Source organism: Elephas maximus, chromosome 19 (assembly GCF_024166365.1).
Source record: "Elephas maximus indicus isolate mEleMax1 chromosome 19, mEleMax1 primary haplotype, whole genome shotgun sequence".
NCBI lineage: Eukaryota > Metazoa > Chordata > Mammalia > Proboscidea > Elephantidae > Elephas > Elephas maximus.
Genome location: NC_064837.1, coordinates 48,152,594 through 48,173,074, shown reverse-complemented (window position 1 = coordinate 48,173,074; position 20,481 = coordinate 48,152,594). Strand labels below are relative to the sequence as shown.

The 20,481-nt window shown below is 41.8% G+C and overlaps 4 protein-coding genes across 5 annotated transcripts; all 4 read left to right on the top strand.

Annotated features, from left to right (window-relative positions):
* The first annotated feature begins 3,907 nt into the window (after positions 1–3,907).
* On the top strand, positions 3,908–4,417 carry LOC126062379 (keratin-associated protein 4-11-like). Its single transcript, XM_049859885.1, has one exon. The coding sequence runs from the start codon at positions 3,908–3,910 to the stop codon at positions 4,415–4,417; it is 510 nt and encodes a 169-aa protein (XP_049715842.1).
* Positions 4,418–8,724: 4,307 nt separating this feature from the next.
* Positions 8,725–9,309, top strand: LOC126063168 (keratin-associated protein 4-7-like). The gene has a single exon (XM_049861354.1). The coding sequence runs from the start codon at positions 8,725–8,727 to the stop codon at positions 9,307–9,309; it is 585 nt and encodes a 194-aa protein (XP_049717311.1).
* Positions 9,310–13,865: 4,556 nt separating this feature from the next.
* On the top strand, positions 13,866–14,345 carry LOC126062382 (keratin-associated protein 4-11-like). Of its 2 annotated transcripts, XM_049859889.1 has the most exons (2): positions 13,866–14,155; positions 14,216–14,345. In XM_049859889.1, the coding sequence occupies exons 1-2, from the start codon at positions 13,866–13,868 to the stop codon at positions 14,343–14,345; spliced, it is 420 nt and encodes a 139-aa protein (XP_049715846.1). The 2 variants fall into 2 exon arrangements, with proteins under 2 accessions (XP_049715846.1, XP_049715845.1); XM_049859888.1 differs by having other exon boundaries at positions 13,866–14,345.
* Positions 14,346–19,571: 5,226 nt separating this feature from the next.
* On the top strand, positions 19,572–19,958 carry LOC126062388 (keratin-associated protein 2-1-like). Its single transcript, XM_049859895.1, has one exon. The coding sequence runs from the start codon at positions 19,572–19,574 to the stop codon at positions 19,956–19,958; it is 387 nt and encodes a 128-aa protein (XP_049715852.1).
* The last annotated feature ends 523 nt before the right edge of the window (positions 19,959–20,481 follow it).

Sequence of the window (20,481 nt, the reverse complement as noted above, 5' to 3'; positions counted from 1 at the left end):
ACTCTGCCACATAGGAGGGTTGCCTTCAAGGCGGGGCAGGTGATGAAGCCGACCTAATGGAAGTTCGTAGGTATTTGCAGAGATGGTGATCTTTTTTTTGTCCAAGGTCATATCCCCTTCCCAAGATGGATAAATAAAGGTTCACATTTCTCTCCCAACTGGGGATGCCTCTGAAGGGTCACCCTTCTTCAGAAGTCCTCATAGGGTCAGCTGAGCCTTCCACTGAGACTGCCTCACAACTTGATTTTTCCCAATCCTGCTTCTCTCTCTTCCCTTCCTCAAGTGTTAATGCCAAAATACCCCTCAATAGGCCTCCTGCATGCTAATCTCCATCTCAGCATCTGCTTCCTGGGGAGCCCAACCTGCCAGAAAATCCCATTTGGAATTCGCGATTCTTAGAGACAGTTGAAGTGGTTGGCTGAAATACACTTTTAGTGCGTGATGAGATAGGATTATAAACATTATAGTGGAGAAAATATTTAACTTAATCTATAGAGAAAATTATAAATTTTACATAAATCACATTTATTCCTTTCTAAGGATTTTTGTATAATTTGAACACAAATATATTGCTTTTTAAAAATTGAAGCAACACAAAAGAACATGGCCAGAAGCAAGTTTCCTCGCATTAGTTGTTCATCCCATTCAAGATCGAGTGTTACAAATTGAGATACATCTTCTCGAATCATTTGTATCTCATGTATAGTTATTCACAAACCTGGCTTTAGTTGTACATTTCTTCTTCTGATATTTGTGTCAATACTATTTTATGTCCTCCAGTAAATGTTAATACTTTCCTCCACATGCCTCCCCCCCAAAAAAAAACAACTAACTAAACCGGTTTCCATCAAGTCAATTTCAACTCATAGTTAGACTCATAGCGACCCTATAGGACAGAGTAGAACTGCCCCACAGGGTTTCCATGGAGCAGCTGGAGGATTCAAACCGCCAACTTTTTGGTTAGCAACTGAGCTCTTAACCACTACACCATCAGCGTTTACTTCCTCCATATTTGCCACATATATCCCTTGGAAGATTTATTTACATATATATTCATTGATGAGAATTGTATTTTTTCTTTCATTACTTTATGGAGGATTATTGCTAGTGTTTAAGAAATCTATCAATATTTATGTTAGACTTTTATCTGACCTCATTGTTCATTCTAATAATCACTTGTTTTGGTTGGGTTTTCTGGGCATCTGATTAAGGTGGCTAAAAGCCACCAGCCTGAGGCATGTCCCCACGGATTCTCAGAGGGTCTCCTGAGGAATTGTTTTCCTGTCACCCACAATGGTACCCTGCCATTAACACAGACTTTCTGGGCTTTTCTTCCTCTCCTGTCTTACTTTCCCCACTTGCTCACATGTGTCTCCTGGGATTACCTCCCAAATAAACCATCTGCCCTCATGTCCTCATCTCAGGGTCTGCTTTGGGGGCAATTCAAGCTAAGACAGTGGATGTTCAGCAAATATTTTTGGCTGACTGACAAAAAACTGGTAATGGTGGTTATTCTGAGCAACAAGAGTAAAACTGGGGAGTCAGAGGTGACGGAAATCAGTGTTAGCATTTGGTGATCACTGCGTTCCTGTCTTTTTTCTGTGAGAATTAGGCATGTATATTAAGCACACTATTCATGATTATTTGTTAACATATCTCATTGCAAAAATCGAAAAGTGTCTCCCAAAACTTCCCACACAATTGATGCTTCATGTCACATGTTACCTTCCACATAACATAAATAATAGGCATGGTTTTCCTCTTAACATGATCCCTTTGTTTAAAATATTTTGTCCTCTTGTTTCCATCTGCTTAAAGACATGTACCGTTGAAAGGTCATCGCATGACCCTAATGTGTCAAAAAGCCATCACTCAACTCAATAAGCATTTATTGTCAGCGTCCTCTTCTCCAACTCTGTGCCTGTCACCATGGCAACAAGAATACAGAAGTGATGGCACATGCCTTCAGGGTATAAGCATTGCAGCTGGGCCAAGGACAGAAGACATAACTGCGGTACAGTCGAGTGTGCTCGGTTAGGAGCTCAGTACAGGGAAGAATTATATTTGAATAGTGTAGATGGTCAGGAAAGACATCACTAAGTAGAAAGCATGTCAGCTGAGCCTTGACATATGAGTTGGAGTTCACCGAGCTGACCAGAAAGAAGCAACATTTCAGGAAGATAAAACAGCTTCAACGATGGCCTTTAAGTTTCCTTAATCATTCTTCCTTGGCTATTCTAAACATAATGAGCTTACTTCCTGTTTCATTTTGGGAAAGTTTTTATTTTTAACCTGTCTATACTTTTTTTGACTCTTCTACCAAGAGAGTAGTAGGAATGCACACCACCTCATAGGGCGGAATTAAAGATTAAAAGCAAAATGAATACAGAATTTTCAGCACAATGCCTGAAGTCCCCACTTCACAAATGATAGCTGTTAGTATTTTCTCACCATTCACTGAGAGTGGGAAGAATTATATTTGAATAGTGTAGATGGTCAGGAAAGACATCACTAAGTAGAAAGCATGTCAGCTGGGCCTTGACATATGAGTTGGAGTTCACCGAGCTGACCAGAAAGAAGCAACATTTCAGGAAGATAAAACAGCTTCAACGATGGCCTTTAAGTTTCCTTAATCATTCTTCCTTGGCTATTCTAAACATAATGAGCTTACTTCCTGTTTCATTTTGGGAAAGTTTTTATTTTTAACCTGTCTATACTTTTTTTGACTCTTCTACCAAGAGAGTAGTAGGAATGCACACCACCTCATAGGGCGGAATTAAAGATTAAAAGCAAAATGAATACAGAATTTTCAGCACAATGCTTGAAGTCCCCACTTCACAAATGATAGCTGTTAGTATTTTCTCACCATTCACTGAGAGTATATGGACTTAACCACAGTTGATACTTGGGTTTTATTTTTTTAATTGCAATAATTGTAATTCTTTTAGTAGTTACTAAACTCTGTATCCTATGTATGTGTTTTATTCAAGTACCTACAGAAAAAAGATGAAGGCTTATCTGTTATAGTTCCATGGTACCCCACAGAATATCTTAGATACATGTTGTTGAATGCCATCATAATTCTAAATATAGTTATATATAATAAAAGCTTTTATAATTAAAAACATCCACCGTAAAATTTGACAATCAAAAGATTAACCAAAACTTCCCACTGTTAATGTCTATCCTAGAAGACATTCTTACAGTCAAAAATGTGATTTTACTATTTAAAAGCACAGAGTCATTGCCAAGTTCTTCAGCTTGAGACAGTGAAATAAGATCTGGCACAGAGCTTGGCATTTCCGTGGGGTCCCATCATGTCTCTGATCATCCGAGATGCCCACACAGGATCACAGTCAACTTCATTACAGATAGGGAGGCCATCCTCCCCATCATGGGCCTTTCCTTCTCTTTCCCCATCAGCATTCCATCTGATCAGGACACCCCGCCCCATCTTTGGCAACAGAATGTTTCTTAGCATCATGCGAGCCATTCTCCAGAATTTTCAGAGAACCATGTACAGATAGGAGGGAAGGTCACATTCAAAACCAAAGTGGCAGGAAGTCATGTGACAAATATGTATAGAACATACTGCATAGGCCAGTGACTGAGGTGACAGTGACTAAGGAAGAAGAGTGAGATATGTTTTAATTGGAAACACAGGAGCACACCAGGAAGAGGAAAACATAGCATTTTCTCCATTTTGGAGTGTTTAACTAGAAAAACATGATTATGTAATTAAATGATTAAGTTTTCCAGAAGAATAAATAACAACAAGGAAAAATGCTTGACATGGTGACAAAAGCCCCTCAGCAGGGTATAAAAGGGGACATGGGGTAAGGACACTTCCATATTTGGGAACTTCACTCTCCTATAGACACAGCCAGAACCTCCACCCTCTGACACCATGGTCAACTCCTGTCGTGGCTCCGTCTGCTCTGACCAGGGCTGTGGCCAAGACCTCTGCCAGGAGACTTGCTGCCACCCCAGCTGCTGCCAGACTACCTGCAGCAGGACCACATGCTGCCGCCCCAGCTGCTGTGTGTCTAGCTGCTGCCACCCCAGCAGCTGTGTGTCCAGCTGTTGCCGCCCAGTCTGCTGCCAGACCATCTGCCGCCCCAACTGCTGTGTGTCCAGCTGTTGCAAGCCCCAGTGCTGTCAGTCCCTGTGCAGCCAGCCCACCTGCTGCTGCCCCAGCTGTTGCATCTCCAGCTGCTGCCGCCCCTCCAGCTGTGGCTCCAGCTGTTGCCGCCCCTCCTGCTGTGGTTCTAGCTCCTGTGGCTCCAGCTGCTGCCGCCCCTGCTGCTGCTTCCGCCCAGTCTCTGGCCAAGTCTCCTGCCACACCACTTGCTATCGCCCAACCTGTGTCATCTCCACCTGTCCCCGCCCCACCTGCTGTACCTCTTCCTGTTGCTGAATCTCTGCTGTGAGCACACCACTTTTTCATCACCTCTCTCCCCACAGATGTAGACCCTCCTTTTTAAAAATATGGAGTGCTCAAGAGAATTGAGCTTCTGAGTCCCACAAGGAAACCCAGTCCCACTAATTCTGTGTTCGCATCTAGCTGCTGTCCAAACTCTCTCCCTTCCAAAAGAATTCGTTCAGAACCCGCAAATAAATTAACAAGTTCCCCCTAAATTTCTCCATTTGTCTATTGAACACCCATTCATCATGCCTAAGGAATTTGAAGATTGTCTCCATCCCGTCAGCCAGCGATTGTTAAGTCTGCTGATCTGAAAATCCAGTCCTTCTGACACTCCTTCTCAAAGATCTCTTGTAACTTCTAATCTCCATGTACCAAAATAAATTTCTATTTTACTGACACTGAAATTTGAATTGGATTGTGATTATTTTTTAAAAATGGGTTTTATATTTTGTCCTCGGTAACTGCATTTTGCCTACACCTGGAGAGTAGACAACACAATCCCTCAATAGAAGTCAAATGTCGTTGGACACTACCCAGTTTTCTTTAGCAAGTCTTTTTAGACTTAGGCAAATCAACTAACTCTTTTCTAGTCTTCAGAAAACAAAGAGTGAACCAGAAGTCGTGGCACATCCATGAATGTAGTAGCAGGAGAAAATTTTTCAAAAGATTGAAAACAACTCACGATCCTTTAAAGACAGCATCTTTCAGTTTTTTCCCCACCAACAAAAACAACCAGTAGATAGTTTAGCAAAGTCCATGTATTTTTACTCAGAGTCATACGCAGTGTACGAGCGTTATCCGTTTTCCCTCCTGCACGTGGTGTTCCTTCATTCTGACTGGTAGAGCTTTAGCGGGGATTTACTAGGCCACAAAGGAGGGTTGCCTTCAAGGCCAGGCAGGAGATATAAATGTATGAAGCCAACCTGGTGGAAGTTCATAGGTATTTGAGGGGACTATGATTTTTTTTGTCCAAGTTCATGTCCCCTTCCCAAGATGGACAGATAAAGATTCACATTTCTCTTCCAACTGGGAATGCCTCTGAAGGGTCACCCTTCTTCAGAACTCCCCATAGGTCAGCTGAGGCTTCCGCTGAGGCCACCTCACAACTTGATTTCTCCTGATTCTGCTTCTTTCTCTTCCCCTCCTCTAGTGTTAATCCCAAAAAGCCCTCCTCAATAGGCCTCCTCCCTGCTAATGTTCCTTCCAGAGTCTGCTTCCTGGCAAGTCCAACCTGCCATAAAATCTCATTTGGAATTCAAGATAACTAATTTGAGACAGCTGGAAAGGTTGACTGAAATATACTTTTAGTGCATGATGAGACAGGGTTCTAAACACTATAGCAGAGAAAATATTTAACTTAATCTATAGAGAAAATTATAGATTTTAAATAAATCGCATTTATTCCTTTCTAAGGATTTTTGTATGATTTGAACACAAATATATTACTTTTTAAAAACGTAAACAATGCAAAAGAACATGGCCTTTCATTAGTTGTTGTTAACCCCATTCAAGACCCACCGTTGCAAGCTGAGATACATGCTTCTTGAACGCATTTGTACCTCACGTATATTTAGTCGCAAACCTGGCTTTAGTTGTACATTTCTGCTTCTGATACTTATGCAAATATTATTTTATGTTCTCCAGAAAATGTTAATAGTTTCCTACATATACAAAAAAAATCATACGACGCCCATTGTCATCAAGTTGATTCCGACTCATAGTAACCCTACAGGATAGACTAGAACTGCCTCATAGAGTCTCCAAGGTGGATTTGAACTACTGACCTTTTGGTTAGCAGCTGTAGCACTTAACCACTACACCACCAGGGTTTCCTTCCTCCATACTGGCCAAGTATATTACTTGAAAGTTATATTTACTTATATATTTATTGTTCAGAATTGTATTTTTTTATCACTTTATGGAGGATTACTGCTACTGTATAAGAAACCTATCAGTATTTAAGTTAGTCTTTTACCTGACCTTGCTGTTAATTCTGATAATCACTTGTTTCTGTAGGATTTTCTGGGCATCCAGTTATGGTGGCTAACTGCCACAAGCCTGAGACATGTCCCCATGGATTCTCAGAGAGTCTCCTGAAGAATTGTTTTCCAGTCATCCACAATGGGGACCCGATCACTAACACACACTTTTTGAGTTTTTCTTCCTCTCCTGTCTTACTTTCCCAACTTGTTCACATGTGTCTCCTGGGATTACCTACCAAATAAACCATCTGCCCTCATGTCCTCATCTCCGGGTCTGCTTTGAGGGTAATTCAAGCTAAGACAGTAGATATTCAGCAAATATTTTTGGCTGACTGACAAAAAACTGATAATGCTGGTTATTTTTAACCACAAGAGTAAAATTGGGGAGTCAGAGGTGAGGGAAACCGGTGTTAGCACTGGGCGTGCACTATCTTCCTGTCTTTTTTTCAGTGAGAATATAGGCATGTGTGTTAAGCACACTATTCATGATTATTTCTAAAAACATCTCATTGTAAAAATTGCAACTTATCTTCCAAACTTCCTGCATAATCTGTGTTTCATGTCATGTGTTACCTACTACATGACATAAATAGGCATGGTTTTCTTCATAACATGATCTTTTTGTTTAGAATGTTTTTCCCCTTCTTTCAATTCATCTAAAAGATATGTGTTGTTGAAAGTCCATTGCATGTCCCCAAGGTGTCAAAAAGCCGTCACTCACTCAAAGAGCATTTATTGTCAGTGTCCTCTGTTCCAACTCTGCATCTGCCACCAGGGTAACAAGAAAACAGAAGTGATGGCACATGACTTCAGGGTATAAGCATTGCAGCTGGGGCAAGGACAGAAGACATAACGGTGATACAGTCGAGTGTGCTAGGTTAGGAGCACAGTACAGGGAAGAATTATATTTGAACGGTATAGTTGGTCAGGAAAGACATCACTGCAGAGAAAGCATGACAGCTAGGCCTTGACATATGAGCTGACAAGAAAGAAGAAACATTTCAGAAGGATACAATCTCTTCCACAAAGGCTTTTAAGTTTACTTATTCATTCTTCCTTGGTAATTCTAAACATATTGAGCTTACTTTCCGTTTACCTTGGAAAAGTTTTTGTTGTTAACCTGTCTATGCTTTTGTTGCCTCTTCTACTAAAGGAGTAGTAAGAATACACACTACCTCATAAGGCTGCACTAAAGATTAAAAAGAGAATGTTGAGCACAATGCCTGATACATGGTCAACACTGCACAAATGGTAGCTGTTAGTATTTTCTCTCCTTTCACTGAGGGTGTATGGACTTACCCACATACTACATATTTTGGTTGTATTTTTTTAATTAAAGTAATCATAAATATCTTCATGATTACCAAACTCTGTATCTTATATGTGTCTTACTCAAATGCCTGGAGGAAAGACATGAAGGCTTATCTGTCATACCCCCATAGTACCCAACAGAATGTCTTGGAGAGATGTCATTGAAAGGCTTGCTAATTCTAAAGATTCTTACATACAATAAAATCTTTTATAATTAAAAAAAAATCAGTAGTCATAAAAATTTGACACTCATAAGATTAACGAAAACTTCCCACTCTTAATGGCTATCCTAGAAGACATTCTTACAGTCAGAAATGTGATTTTACTATTTGAAAGCACCAAGTCATTGCCCAGTTCTTCAGCTTGAGACAGTGAAATAAGATCTGGCACAGAGCTTGGCACTTCCGTGGGGTCCCATCATCTCTCTGACCATCCAAGATGCCCACACAGGATCACGGTCATCTTCATTACAGTTGGAACATCCTCCCCATCATGGGTCTTTCCTTCTATTTCCCTATCAGCATCCCATCTGACCAGAACACCCTGCCCCATCTTTGACAACAAAAGGTTTCTTAGCATCATGAGAGACATTCTCCAGGGTTTTCAGAGAACAATATACAGATAGAAGGGAATGTCATATTCAAAAACAAAGTGGCAGAAAGTCACGTGACAAATATGTATAGAACATACTGTATTGGCCAGTGACTGAGGTGGTGTCTTCCAAGGAAGAAGAGGGAGAAATGTTTTAATTGGAAACACAGGATCACACCAGGAAGAGGAAAACATGGCATTTTCTCCATTTTGGAGTTCTTAACTAGAAAAACACAAGTATGTAATTAAATGATTAAGTTTTCCAGAAGGATGAATAATAACAAGGAAAAAATGCTTGACATGGTGACAGCAGCCCCTCAGCAGGGTATAAAAGGAGACATGGGGTAAGGAGACTTCCATATTTGGGAACTTCACTCTCCTGTAGCCACAGCCAGAACTCCACCCTCCGACACCATGGTCAACTCCTGTTGTGGCTCCGTCTGTTCTGACCAGGGCTGTGGCCAAGATCTCTGCCAGGAGACTTGCTGCCACCCCAGCTGCTGCCAGACCACCTGCTACAGGACCACCTGCTGCCGCCCTAGCTGCTGTGTGTCCAGCTGCTGCAGGCCACAGTGCTGCCAGTCCGTGTGCTGCCAGCCTACCTGCTGCAGGCCCAATTGCTGCATTTCTAGCTGCTGCCGCCCCAGTTGTTGCATTTCTAGCTGCCGCTCCAGCTGTTGTGTGTCCAGCTGTTGCCGCCCCAGCTGCTCTGTGTCCAGCTGCTACAGGCCCCAGTGCTGCCAGTCCACCTGCTGCCAGCCCACCTGCTGCCAACCCACCTGCTGCATCTCCAGCTGCTGCCACCCCTCCAGCTGTGGCTCCAGCTGTTGCCGCCCCTCCTGCTGTGGTTCTAGCTCCTGTGGCTCCAGCTGCTGCCGCCCCTGCTGCTGCTTCCGCCCAGTCTCTGGCCAAGTCTCCTGCCACACCACTTGCTATCGCCCAACCTGTGTCATCTCCACCTGCCCCCGTCCCACCTGCTGTGCCTCTTCCTGTGGCTGAATCTCTGCTGTCAGCACACAACTTCTTCATTGCCTCACTCCCCAGAGATGTAGACCCTCCTTTTGCAAAATGTGGAATACTGAAGAGAATTGAGCTTCTGAGTCCCACAAGGAAGCCCAGTCCCACTAATTCTGTGTCCACATCTAGCTGGTTTCCAAACTCTCTCCCTTCCAAAAGAGTTCATTGATAACCTGCGAATAAATTATCAAGTTACCCCCAAATTTCTCCATTTGTCTATAGGACACCCATTTATCATACCTAAGGATTCGCAGATTGTCTCCATCCCTTCAGGCTACCAATTTTTAACCCCGCTGACCTGAAAATCCAATCTCTGGCACTCCTTTTCAATGATCTTTTGTAACTTCTAATCCGTGTACTAAAATAAATTTCTATTCTACTGACACTGAAAATTGAATGTGATTGTGACTCTTTTTTTAAAAATGGGTTTTGTATTTTGTGCTTGGTAACTGTATTTTGCCTACACCTGTAGGATAGAAGACACAGTTTGGTTAACCTTCCAATAGAAGTCAAATTTCATTGGATACTACCCAGTGTTCTTGAGCAAGTCTTTTTCAACCCCAAAAAACCAAACCCATTGCCGTCGAGTCAATTCTAACTCATAGCGACCTTATAGGACAGAGTAGAACTGCCCCATAGGGTTTCCAAGGAGCACCTGGTGGATTCAAACTGCCAGCCTCTTGGTTAAGAGCCAGAACACTTAACAACAAAGCCACCAGGGTTATAGGCTTTGCCAAACCACCTAATCCTTTTCTAGTCTTCAGAAAATAAAGAGTAAAACAGAAGTCATAGCACATCCATGAATGTAATAGCAGGAGAAATTTTTTGAGAACCTTGAACACAACTCATGATCTTTTAAAAATACCATCTTTACGATTTTTTTTCCCACCAACAAAAGCAACTAATAGATAGTTTAGCAAAGTCCATGTATTTTTTACTCAGAGTCATATGCAATGTATGAAGGAAAGCGGAGCCATCCGTTTTCCTTCTGCACAGGTACAATGGTGTTCCTTCATTCTGACTGGCAGAGCTTTAGTGGGGATTCACTCTGCCACATAGGAGGGTTGCCTTCAAGGCGGGGCAGGTGATGAAGCCAACCTAATGGAAGTTCATAGGTATTTGCAGAGATGGTGATCTTTTTTTTGTCCAAGGTCATATCCCCTTCCCAAGATGGATAAATAAAGGTTCACATTTCTCTCCCAACTGGGGATGCCTCTGAAGGGTCACCCTTCTTCAGAAGTCCTCATAGGGTCAGCTGAGCCTTCCACTGAGACTGCCTCACAACTTGATTTTTCCCAATCCTGCTTCTCTCTCTTCCCTTCCTCAAGTGTTAATCCCAAAATCCCCCTCAATAGGCCTCCTGCATGCTAATCTCCATCTCAGCATCTGCTTCCTGGGGAGCCCAACCTGCCAGAAAATCCCATTTGGAATTCGCGATTCTTAGAGACAGTTGAAGTGGTTGGCTGAAATACACTTTTAGTGCGTGATGAGATAGGATTATAAACATTATAGTGGAGAAAATATTTAACTTAATCTATAGAGAAAATTATAAATTTTATATAAATCACATTTATTCCTTTCTAAGGATTTTTGTATAATTTGAACACAAATATATTGCTTTTTAAAAATTGAAGCAACACAAAAGAACATGGCCAGAAGCGAGTTTCCTCTCATTAGTTGTTCATCCCATTCAAGATCGAGTGTTACAAATTGAGATACATCTTCTCGAATCATTTGTATCTCATGTATAGTTATTCACAAACCTGGCTTTAGTTGTACATTTCTTCTTCTGATATTTGTGTCAATGCTATTTTGTGTTCTCCAGTAAATGTTAATACTTTCCTCCACATGCCAAAAAAAAAAAAACTAACTAAACCCATTTCCATCAAGTCAATTTCAACTCATAGCGACCCTATAGGACAGAGTAGAACCGCCCCACAGGGTTTCCATGGAGCAGCTGGAGGATTCAAACCGCCAACTTTTTGGTTAGCAACTGAGCTCTTAACCACTACACCATCAGAGTTTCCTTCCTCCATATATGCCACGTATATTCCTTGGAAGATTTATTTACGTATATATTTATTGTTGAGAATTACATTTTTTCTTTCATTGCGTTATGGAGGATTATTGCCAGTGTTCAAGAAATCTATCGATATTTATGTTAGACTTTTATCTGACCTCATTGTTCATTCTAATAATCACTCGTTTTGGTAGGATTTTCTGGACATCCGATTAAGGTGGCTAAAAGCCACCAGCCTGAGGCATGTCCCCATGGATTCTCAGAGGGTCTCCTGAGGAATTGTTTTCCTGTCACGCACAATGGTACCCTGCCATTGACACAGACTTTCTGGGCTTTTCTTCCTCTCCTGTCTTACTTTCCCCACTTGCTCACATGTGTCTCCTGGGACCACCTCCCAAATAAACCATCTGCCCTCATGTCCTCATCTCAGGGTCTGCTTTGGGGGCAATTCAAGCTAAGACAGTGGATGTTCAGCAAATATTTTTGGCTGACTGACAAAAAACTGGTAATGGTGGTTATTCTGAGCAACAAGAGTAAAACTGGGGAGTCAGAGGTGACGGAAATCAGTGTTAGCATTTGGTGATCACTGCGTTCCTGTCTTTTTTCTGTGAGAATATAAGCATATGTGTTAAGCACACTATTCATGATTATTTCTAAACACATCTCATTGTAAAAATTGTAATGTATGTTCCAAAACTTCCCACATAATTCATGCTTCATGTCACACGTTACCTTCCACATAATGTAAATAGGTGTGGTTTTTCTCCAAACACGATCCCTTTGTTTAAAATATTTTGTCCTCTTGTTTCCATCTGCCTAAAAGACATGTACTGTTGAAAGGTCAACGCATAACCCTAACGTGTCAAAAAGCCATCACTCAACTCAATAAGCATTTATTGTCAGCGTCCTCTCTTCCAGCTCTGTGCCTGCCACCATGGCAACAAGAATACAGAAGTGATAGCACATGCCTTCAGGGTATAAGCATTGCAGCTGGGCCAAGGACAGAAGACATAACTGTGATACAGTCAAGTGTGCTAGGTTAGGAGCTCAGTACGGGGAGGAATTATATTTGAATGTGTAGTTGGTCAGGAAAGACATCACTAAGTAGAAAGCATGTCAGCTGAGCCTTGACATATGAGTTGGAGTTCACCGAGCTGACCAAGAAAGAAGCAACATTTCAGGAAGATAAAATAGCTTCAGCAATGGCTTTTAAGTTTTCTTAATCATTCTTCCTTGGCTATTCTAAACATATTGAGCTTACTTCCTGTTACATTTTGGGAAAGTTTTTATTTTTAACCTGTCTATACTTTTTTTTGACTCTTCTACCAAGAGAGTGGTAAGAATTCACATCACCTCACAGACCGAATTAAAGATTAAAAGCAAAATAAATACAGAATTTTCAGCACAATGTTTGAAGTCCACGCTTCACAAGTGATAACTGTTAGTATTTTCACATCATTTACTGAGGGCGTATGGACTTAACCACAGTCGATATTTGGGTTTTATTTTTTTTAATTACAGTAATTGTAATTCTTTTAGTAGTTACTAAACTCTGTATCCTATGTATGTGTTTTATTCAAGTACCTACAGAAAAAAGATGAAGGCTTATCTCTTATACCCCCATAGTGCCCAACAGAATGTCTTAGATACATGTTGTTGAATGCCGTCATAATTCTAAATATCATTATATGTAATAAAAGCTTTTATAATTAAAAACATCCATCGTAAAAGTTTGACAATCAAAAGATTAACCAAAACTTCCCACCTTTAATGCCTATCCTAGAAGACATTCTTACAGCCAAAAATGTGATTTTACTATTTAAAAGCACTGAGTCATTGCCAAGTTCTTCAGCTTGAGACAGTGAAATAAGATCTGGCACAGAGCTTGGCACTTCCTTGGGGTTCCATTATCTCTGACCATCCGAGATGCCCACACAGGATCACGGTCATCATCATTACAGATGGGCCATCCTCCCCATAGTGGGTCTTTCCTTCTCTTTCCCCATCAGCATCCCATCTGACGAGGATACTCCATGCCATCTTTGACAACAGAATGTTTCTTAGCATCATGAGAGCCATTCTCCAGAATTTTCAGAGAACAACGTACGGATAGGAGGGAAGGTCACATTCAAAACCAAAGTGGCAGAAAGTCATGTGACAAATATGTATAGAACATACTGCATAGGCCAATGACTGAAGTGGCACCGTCTAAGGAAGAAGAGTGAGATATGTTTTAATTGGAAACACAGGAGCACACCAGGAAGAGGAAAACATAGCATTTTCTCCATTTTGGTGTGTTTAACTAGAAAAACATGATTATGTTTAACTACAAAAACATGATTATGTAATTAAATGATTAAGTTTTCCAGAAGAATAAATAACAACAAGGAAAAAATGCTTGACATTGTGACAGAAGCCCTTCAGCAGGGTATAAAAGGGGACCTGGGATAAGGAGATTTCCATACTTGGGAACTTCACTCTCCTATAGACACAGCCAGAACCTCCACCCTCTGACACCATGGTCAACTCCTGTTGTGGCTCCGTCTGCTCTGACCAGGGCTGTGGCCAAGACCTCTGCCAAGAGACCTGCTGCCACCCCAGCTGCTGCCAGACTACCTGCAGCAGGACCACATGCTGCCGCCCCAGCTGCTGTGTGTCTAGCTGCTGCCGCCCCAGTTGCTGTGTGTCCAGCTGCTGCCGCCCCAGTTGCTGTGTGTCCAGCTGTTGCCACCCAGTCTGCTGCCAGACCACCTGCCGTCCCAACTGCTGTGTGCCCAGCTGTTGCAAGCCCCAGTGCTGTCAGTCTGTGTGCAGCCAACCCACCTGCTGCCATCCCAGCTGCTGCCACCCCTCCAGCTGTGGCTCCAGCTGTTGCCGCCCCTCCTGTTGCTTCCGCCCAGTCTGCGGCCAAGTCTCCTGCCACACCACTTGCTATCGCCCAACCTGTGTCATCTCCACCTGCCCCCGTCCCACCTGCTGTGCCTCTTCCTGTTGCTGAGTCCCTGCCCCGTATCCTTTTACCTCTGTCCCCACAGAGGTAAATCCTTTTTGTGCTGAGCTTTAGGATCTACAGATGCTGGCTGACATAGCTCACTGGAGATGAGCTCATGATTCCGGTGAGCCAGCCTCTCATCCACTGACTGTGTGAGCACATTCTGGTTCAGTCTGAACTCTCCCTTGTTACCTTTTTCCTTCCATGGTATCACCAAATACAAATTAATTCGCCATCCACTAGCTAAGAAATTATCCCTATCCTTCACATTTCTCATTCTTCCTTTTTACTTCTGGGCTGTAGATTTTCTTTCTCAATGGATGGAAGTTGCCTGTAGGGTCACTGATTTTACTCCCTGGATCTCAGGGCCCAGTTATATCCCATATTTTATCCTAGAGTGAATTTCTCATGTTTTGTTGCTTCTCTGCTTTCTAATAAAATTTTCCTCACGAAGGAATTCATTGGTATGGTTCTCTGTGAATTTTATAATTATTTTACTCAGTAAGCAGGCAATTATATTTTATATGAAGATACAGGAAAAACTTCAAAGTGTTTGCCATTTTGAAAATAAATGTTATATCAAATATAGATAATTGAAGAAATTCTCTGCTCTGAGAAAATTAATTTCTCCCTTTGGGATTCTCACACGACTAGAAGTCTAAAATTGGATTCCAAACCCATTTATGTTGTAAGCTTTCAGTTCTGAATGTAGGCATTTGTTTTGTTTTGTTTCCATCAACATTCCCCAAAGAAGAAGATTCACTGGGGTTCTTTTGGTCAGTAGGCTAAAATTTCCAAGTTCCGTCTCAGAGAGGAAATCCCTTCCAGGGTCTCAGCTTTTCATGGTCCCAAACAATGTCTTTTGGCCCTGCGAGGGCATTAAAATCATAACCCCGAGCCATTAACCTATATCTCCAACAAGATGCAGCATATCCACTCAAAGACTAACCATCTGATCTTGAGTTTCCACTGCACTCTGGCACCTGGGGATTTTAATTTTCTTTCTTTTAAGCTCAAAAATATGTTACTTCAAAAAACTCTATCCCCCCAGAGGGAGAAATTCATATTAGCTTAGTATCTAAGTTGCTGAAGTCCCTCAATTATATTTTTCCCAATATAGAATTTCACCAGTCACTGGAATAATCTATATTTACATCAGGCAATGATTAGAATTTCTAATGAAATAGTTAATTATATCAATAGCTACTTTCATAAAATTAATGCTATTCCCAGGAGGTTTTTTTTTTTTTTTTTTTTTTTCTCTTTGAACACCTAATCAAATATCAATGTATAGGAGACAGTGGCATTTCCTGTTTAAAAGCAGCAATGACACTTTTTGGTTAACCAGGAAAAGGAGGAGGAAGGGGAGTAGAGTTACCCATTTGAATGAAGGAGACCCAGTGGATATAATCTAATTTGATGTTCTAAAAGTCTTAGTCCAAGCTTCACAAATAAAATTATTAAAATAATAGATTCCCTACACTGATAGATTAGATCATTTCTCATTAATATTTACTTACTTTCTCCCCTCCTACCTCCCTGGGAGAAGTATCCTCTCCTACCCCACGACTTTGGGCTTCGCCATGTGACTTGCTTTGGCCAGTGGGATGTTTGAGGACATGACCCAAGCAAAGATGTGAAATGTGTTTCTGTGATTGGAATTGCTCCCTTGCGCATCTATCATCAGAACTAGGGTTGCCAGCTAAAATACAGGACATATGCAATATTTGGAATATATCGCTATGGACTGAATGGTATCCCCCCAAAAATGTGTGTCAACTTGGCTAGGCAATGATTCCCAGGATTGTGTGATTGTTCACCATTTTGTCATCTGATGTGATCTTCCTATGTGTTGTAAATCCTACCTCTATGATGTTAATGAGACAGGATTACAGGCAGTTATTTTAATGAGGCAGGATTCAATCTACAAAATTAGGTTGTATCTTGAGTCAATCTCTTTTGAGATATAAAAGAGAGAAGCAAACAGAGAGGCAGGGGGACCTCATACTATCAAGAAAGTAGTGCCAGGAGCACAGCATGTCCTTTGGACCCAGGGTCCCTGCACTGAGAATCTCCTATACCAGGAGAAGATTGATGACAAGGATCTTTCCCTAGAACTGACTGAGAGAGAAGGCCTTCCCCTGGAGCTGGTGCCCTGAATTTGGACTTCCACCATCCTAAAATGTGACAGAATAATTTTATCTTTGGTAAAACCATCCACTTGTGGTATTTCTGTTTTAGCAGTACTAGATAACTAAGACACATACTTACACTAAAAAATTATTGGTTGTTTATCTGAATTCAAATTTAACTGGGTGACATGGGCTCGCCATGAGTCAGAATCAATTCTATACCAACAGGTTTGGGCTTTTCTTGTTGTTGTTCTTTTGAACGGTAATTTTATTTGCTAAATCTGGCAGCCCACATTCAGAAGGAACCACAAACTAATCCATGGCCAGAAGCTAGTCCCAGCCTTAATCAGTCAAATCCCAACTGACCTACAGACACATGATGAAGAACGAAATGCTTCTTGTGGTATGCCATTGATAGCTTGTGGTTGCTTGTTATGCAACAATAGCTGACTTATTCATCCAGGTGGCAATGAGGAACTAGCTTAAGATACTAATTAGTGCACAAAGGTACGCATATAGTTTTCTACAAAGAAAAGAAAAATAGGAGTACCCAAGAGTTTGTGCCAGGGTTGGATTTATTTTAAAATTTTAAAAAAATTTCCAGAAGCTATAGGTTTATAGATAAAATTAAGCTTTTGTGGATAATATACAAAGTCAACCTGTTTGTGTTAAAATGAAGGAGGATTTCACCAGGTTTTGTAAGCACAGTTGTTATAAACACAGGCTTCAGAGTCAGACATGCTTGAGTTTGAATCCTGATTTTATTATTTAAGAGCTGTGAGACCTTGGCAAATTACTTAACGTCTCTAAGCTTCAGATTCCTCATCTATAAAATGGGGAGAATATTAACTACCTCAACTGATTGCTATGATGGTTAATAAAATAAGGTAGGTAAAGTACCCATCTTGGAATGCATCGCATTTAATAAAAGCTAACTTAAAGTTCTTACGTAGAAGTAAAAAAAAAAAAGGGCAGCTGAGATCCAGCACCAACAACTAATGAGATAATACATTCAGAAGGAATTATTATAAACTGTTCTTAGAGAAAAAATGGGTATAAGCTTCCAGTAAGAGCTAGTTAGAAAAGAAGCTAGGATTCATTATGAAGCTATGATATAGAACATCAGCTCAAAGGACTGCTTAGATCAAAAATGTCCACAGAAAGTTGGCCACAAATAAAAAGGCTCTTTGTAAACAAATGAGAAATAATACATTTATACCAAATCATAATATGACTTTGCCTAGAATGTTGCATATAATTCTAGCGACGTTATCTCAGGGGATGATTTAGTCTTTACAGTAAAAATCAACTAAAATTATGAAGGAGCCAAGTAAGAATCTTGGCATGAAGAATGATGAAGAATAAATTTGATAAAATTCACATCTATGGAATCTTCTACGTTATCTGCAAAGCAAAAAAATGGGATTAATTCCCCTGCGATAACAACAAAAATTTGTCTTTTTGACAAACTTTTTGTTTGTCTTTCAAGATTACCTGTCATTAGGTGTCTTAGTTATCTAGTGCTGCTATAACAGAAATAACACAGTGGATGGCTTTAACAAAGAGAAGTTAATTCTCTCACAGTCCAGTAGGCTAGAAGTCTGAATTCAGGGCGCTGGATCCAGGAGAAGTCTTTCTTCTGCTGTCGGCTCTGTAGGAAGGTCCTTGTCATCAGTCTTTCCTTCCTCTGGGAGCATCTCAGCGCAGGAGCCTCAGGTCCAAAGGATACACTCTGCTCCTGGCACTGCTTTCTTGGTGGTATGAGCTCCCCTACTCCTTGCCTCCATCCTTTGCGGGCCATACCCCAGGAAAATTCCCTTTACATTGGGTCAGGGATATGACCTGGTAAGGGTGTTACAATCCCACCCTAATGCTCTTTAACATAAAATTACAATCACAAAATGGAGGACAGCCACAGAATACTGGGAATCATTGCCTAACCAAGTTGATATACACATTTTTGGGGGGACATAATTTAATCCATGGCATTGTGGTAAACAGTTCCCCTAATTCTCTCTCAGTATCACTTCTAATGATGCTGTTGAAATTAAAGAAACAATTTGCTACTTGCTTTAAGACTTCAGACATTCTCTCCCCTACCTAAAGAACATGGCTTACTGAGCCAGATAAACTCATAGTAGAAGCTGCTTGCTGATAAAAGAGAAGACCTGGACCCCACACCTCATTCTGTTACCTCAGTATGTGACCATGGGAACCCATATGTCCCTTTCTGTAAAATGAGAGGAAAGGACTATGTATTCTCTAGAGTCCCTTCCCAGATGCCACAAGTGCAATGACTAATCCCCCCCAAAATTACAAAGATAAAAATTGCAATGGATTCTTGAGGAGGGCTTTACAATCAAAGTATAAGTGGAATTTGGCTTGGAAGGATGAGGAGGGCATTCCCGGTGAGTGGGGAGATATAAACAATCAGGTCAGGAAAGCCCAGGTCCTCTTCAAGGGATAGTGACTAAACCAGTTTGGCAGGGAGACAGGGTTCCCATGTGGTCCCTCCTCACATGAAAAACCACAAACCTGCCTTTGAATGAGTCCTTGAAGGAGACTTCTGGAAAGCAAATGATTATTGGTCCACAATAGTGTGAAGCTATTAACATGTTACTGTCACGTACATGTATGTGTATGAATAAGGGGAGTCATTGCTTGGGGGTAATTACAAAAGTCTTTGAAGTCAAGGCATAAAAGTCTAACTTCAGGGCCAAAGGGCAGAATGATTAAATACTATTCTATTTTAGAAGACGCATTCTTTTCTCCTTCATAGGTTAGAAATATTTCAGGGATAAATTCATCAGAATCCAATCCAATGCCTAAATTTTGGTGAAAATGAACAATATAAGAAAAGGAAGGGATATTTGTGGTGTGTATGCTTATAAGTGTAGGAGGGGCGGTAATCAAAACACCATTAGTCAATGTGAAATCCTCACTTAATTGGCCAGATGTCGAACAAGGAATGGCCTGTCTTCTGGGTTGATCAGCCCCTGGCCAGGGTATATAAAGGACCCAGAGGGAGAGGAAGACATTCACACCTCAGAAAACCCACCTGCTCTCAACAGCCCTACTCAGACCAGCCCCACACTCCACCATGACCGGCTCCTGCTGTGGCTCCACCTTCTCCTCCCTGGGCTGTGGGGGAGGCAGCTGCCAGCCCTGCTGTCCCCAAGACCCCTGCTGCTGTCGCCCTGTGTCCTACCAGACCACCGTGTGCCGCCCCGTGACCTGCGTGCCACGCTACACACGTGCCATCTGTGAGCCCTGCCACAGGCCCGTCTGCTGTGACCCGTGCAGCCAGCAGGAAGGCTGCTGCCGGCCCATCACCTGCTGCCCCACGTCCTCCACGGCCGTGGTCTGCCGGCCCTGCTGCTGGGTCTCCACCTGCTGCCAGCCCATCTCTGTGCAGTCCCCCTGCTGCCGGACCCCCAGCTGCCAGCCTGCCCCCTGCAGCACCATCTGCAGGTCCTCCTGCTGCTGAGTCTCCACTGTCCCCACAGAGCAACATACTAGAGCTGAAGCACCTTTTCTGCATCATCGGGGGACAGTAGTCATTTTTACATTCTCCCATCTGGATACAGTCTAGCACCTAAGCAGATGGTCATCACCATCCTCAGACAAATTCCCTAGTGTCTACATCAGCAGAAATCATCATCAGTAGTAAGTCTACCTTTAGAAGTCCTTGGAGTGGACTTTGCCAACCCATCCTGAATTCCAGAGGCCACTCAAACCCTCACCATCATCCTTTGTAATCAGTTGCTCTCTTGTTTTCAATAAACTGATTTTTATTGGCATAGCAAACTACCCTCCTACCTGATTCATTCATCAGTGTGTATATATCGGTGTACACAGATGAGCAGGTTTTTAGAATGTGCACAAGGGAACCAAAGCTTATCCATAGACCTGGTGAAATTCCATTCATTCAGTAACTATATCTCAAGGGACCTTCAATGGACAGACTCTGCCTGATGACTTCTGGATAGGCCATGTCCCTTGCATGCAAG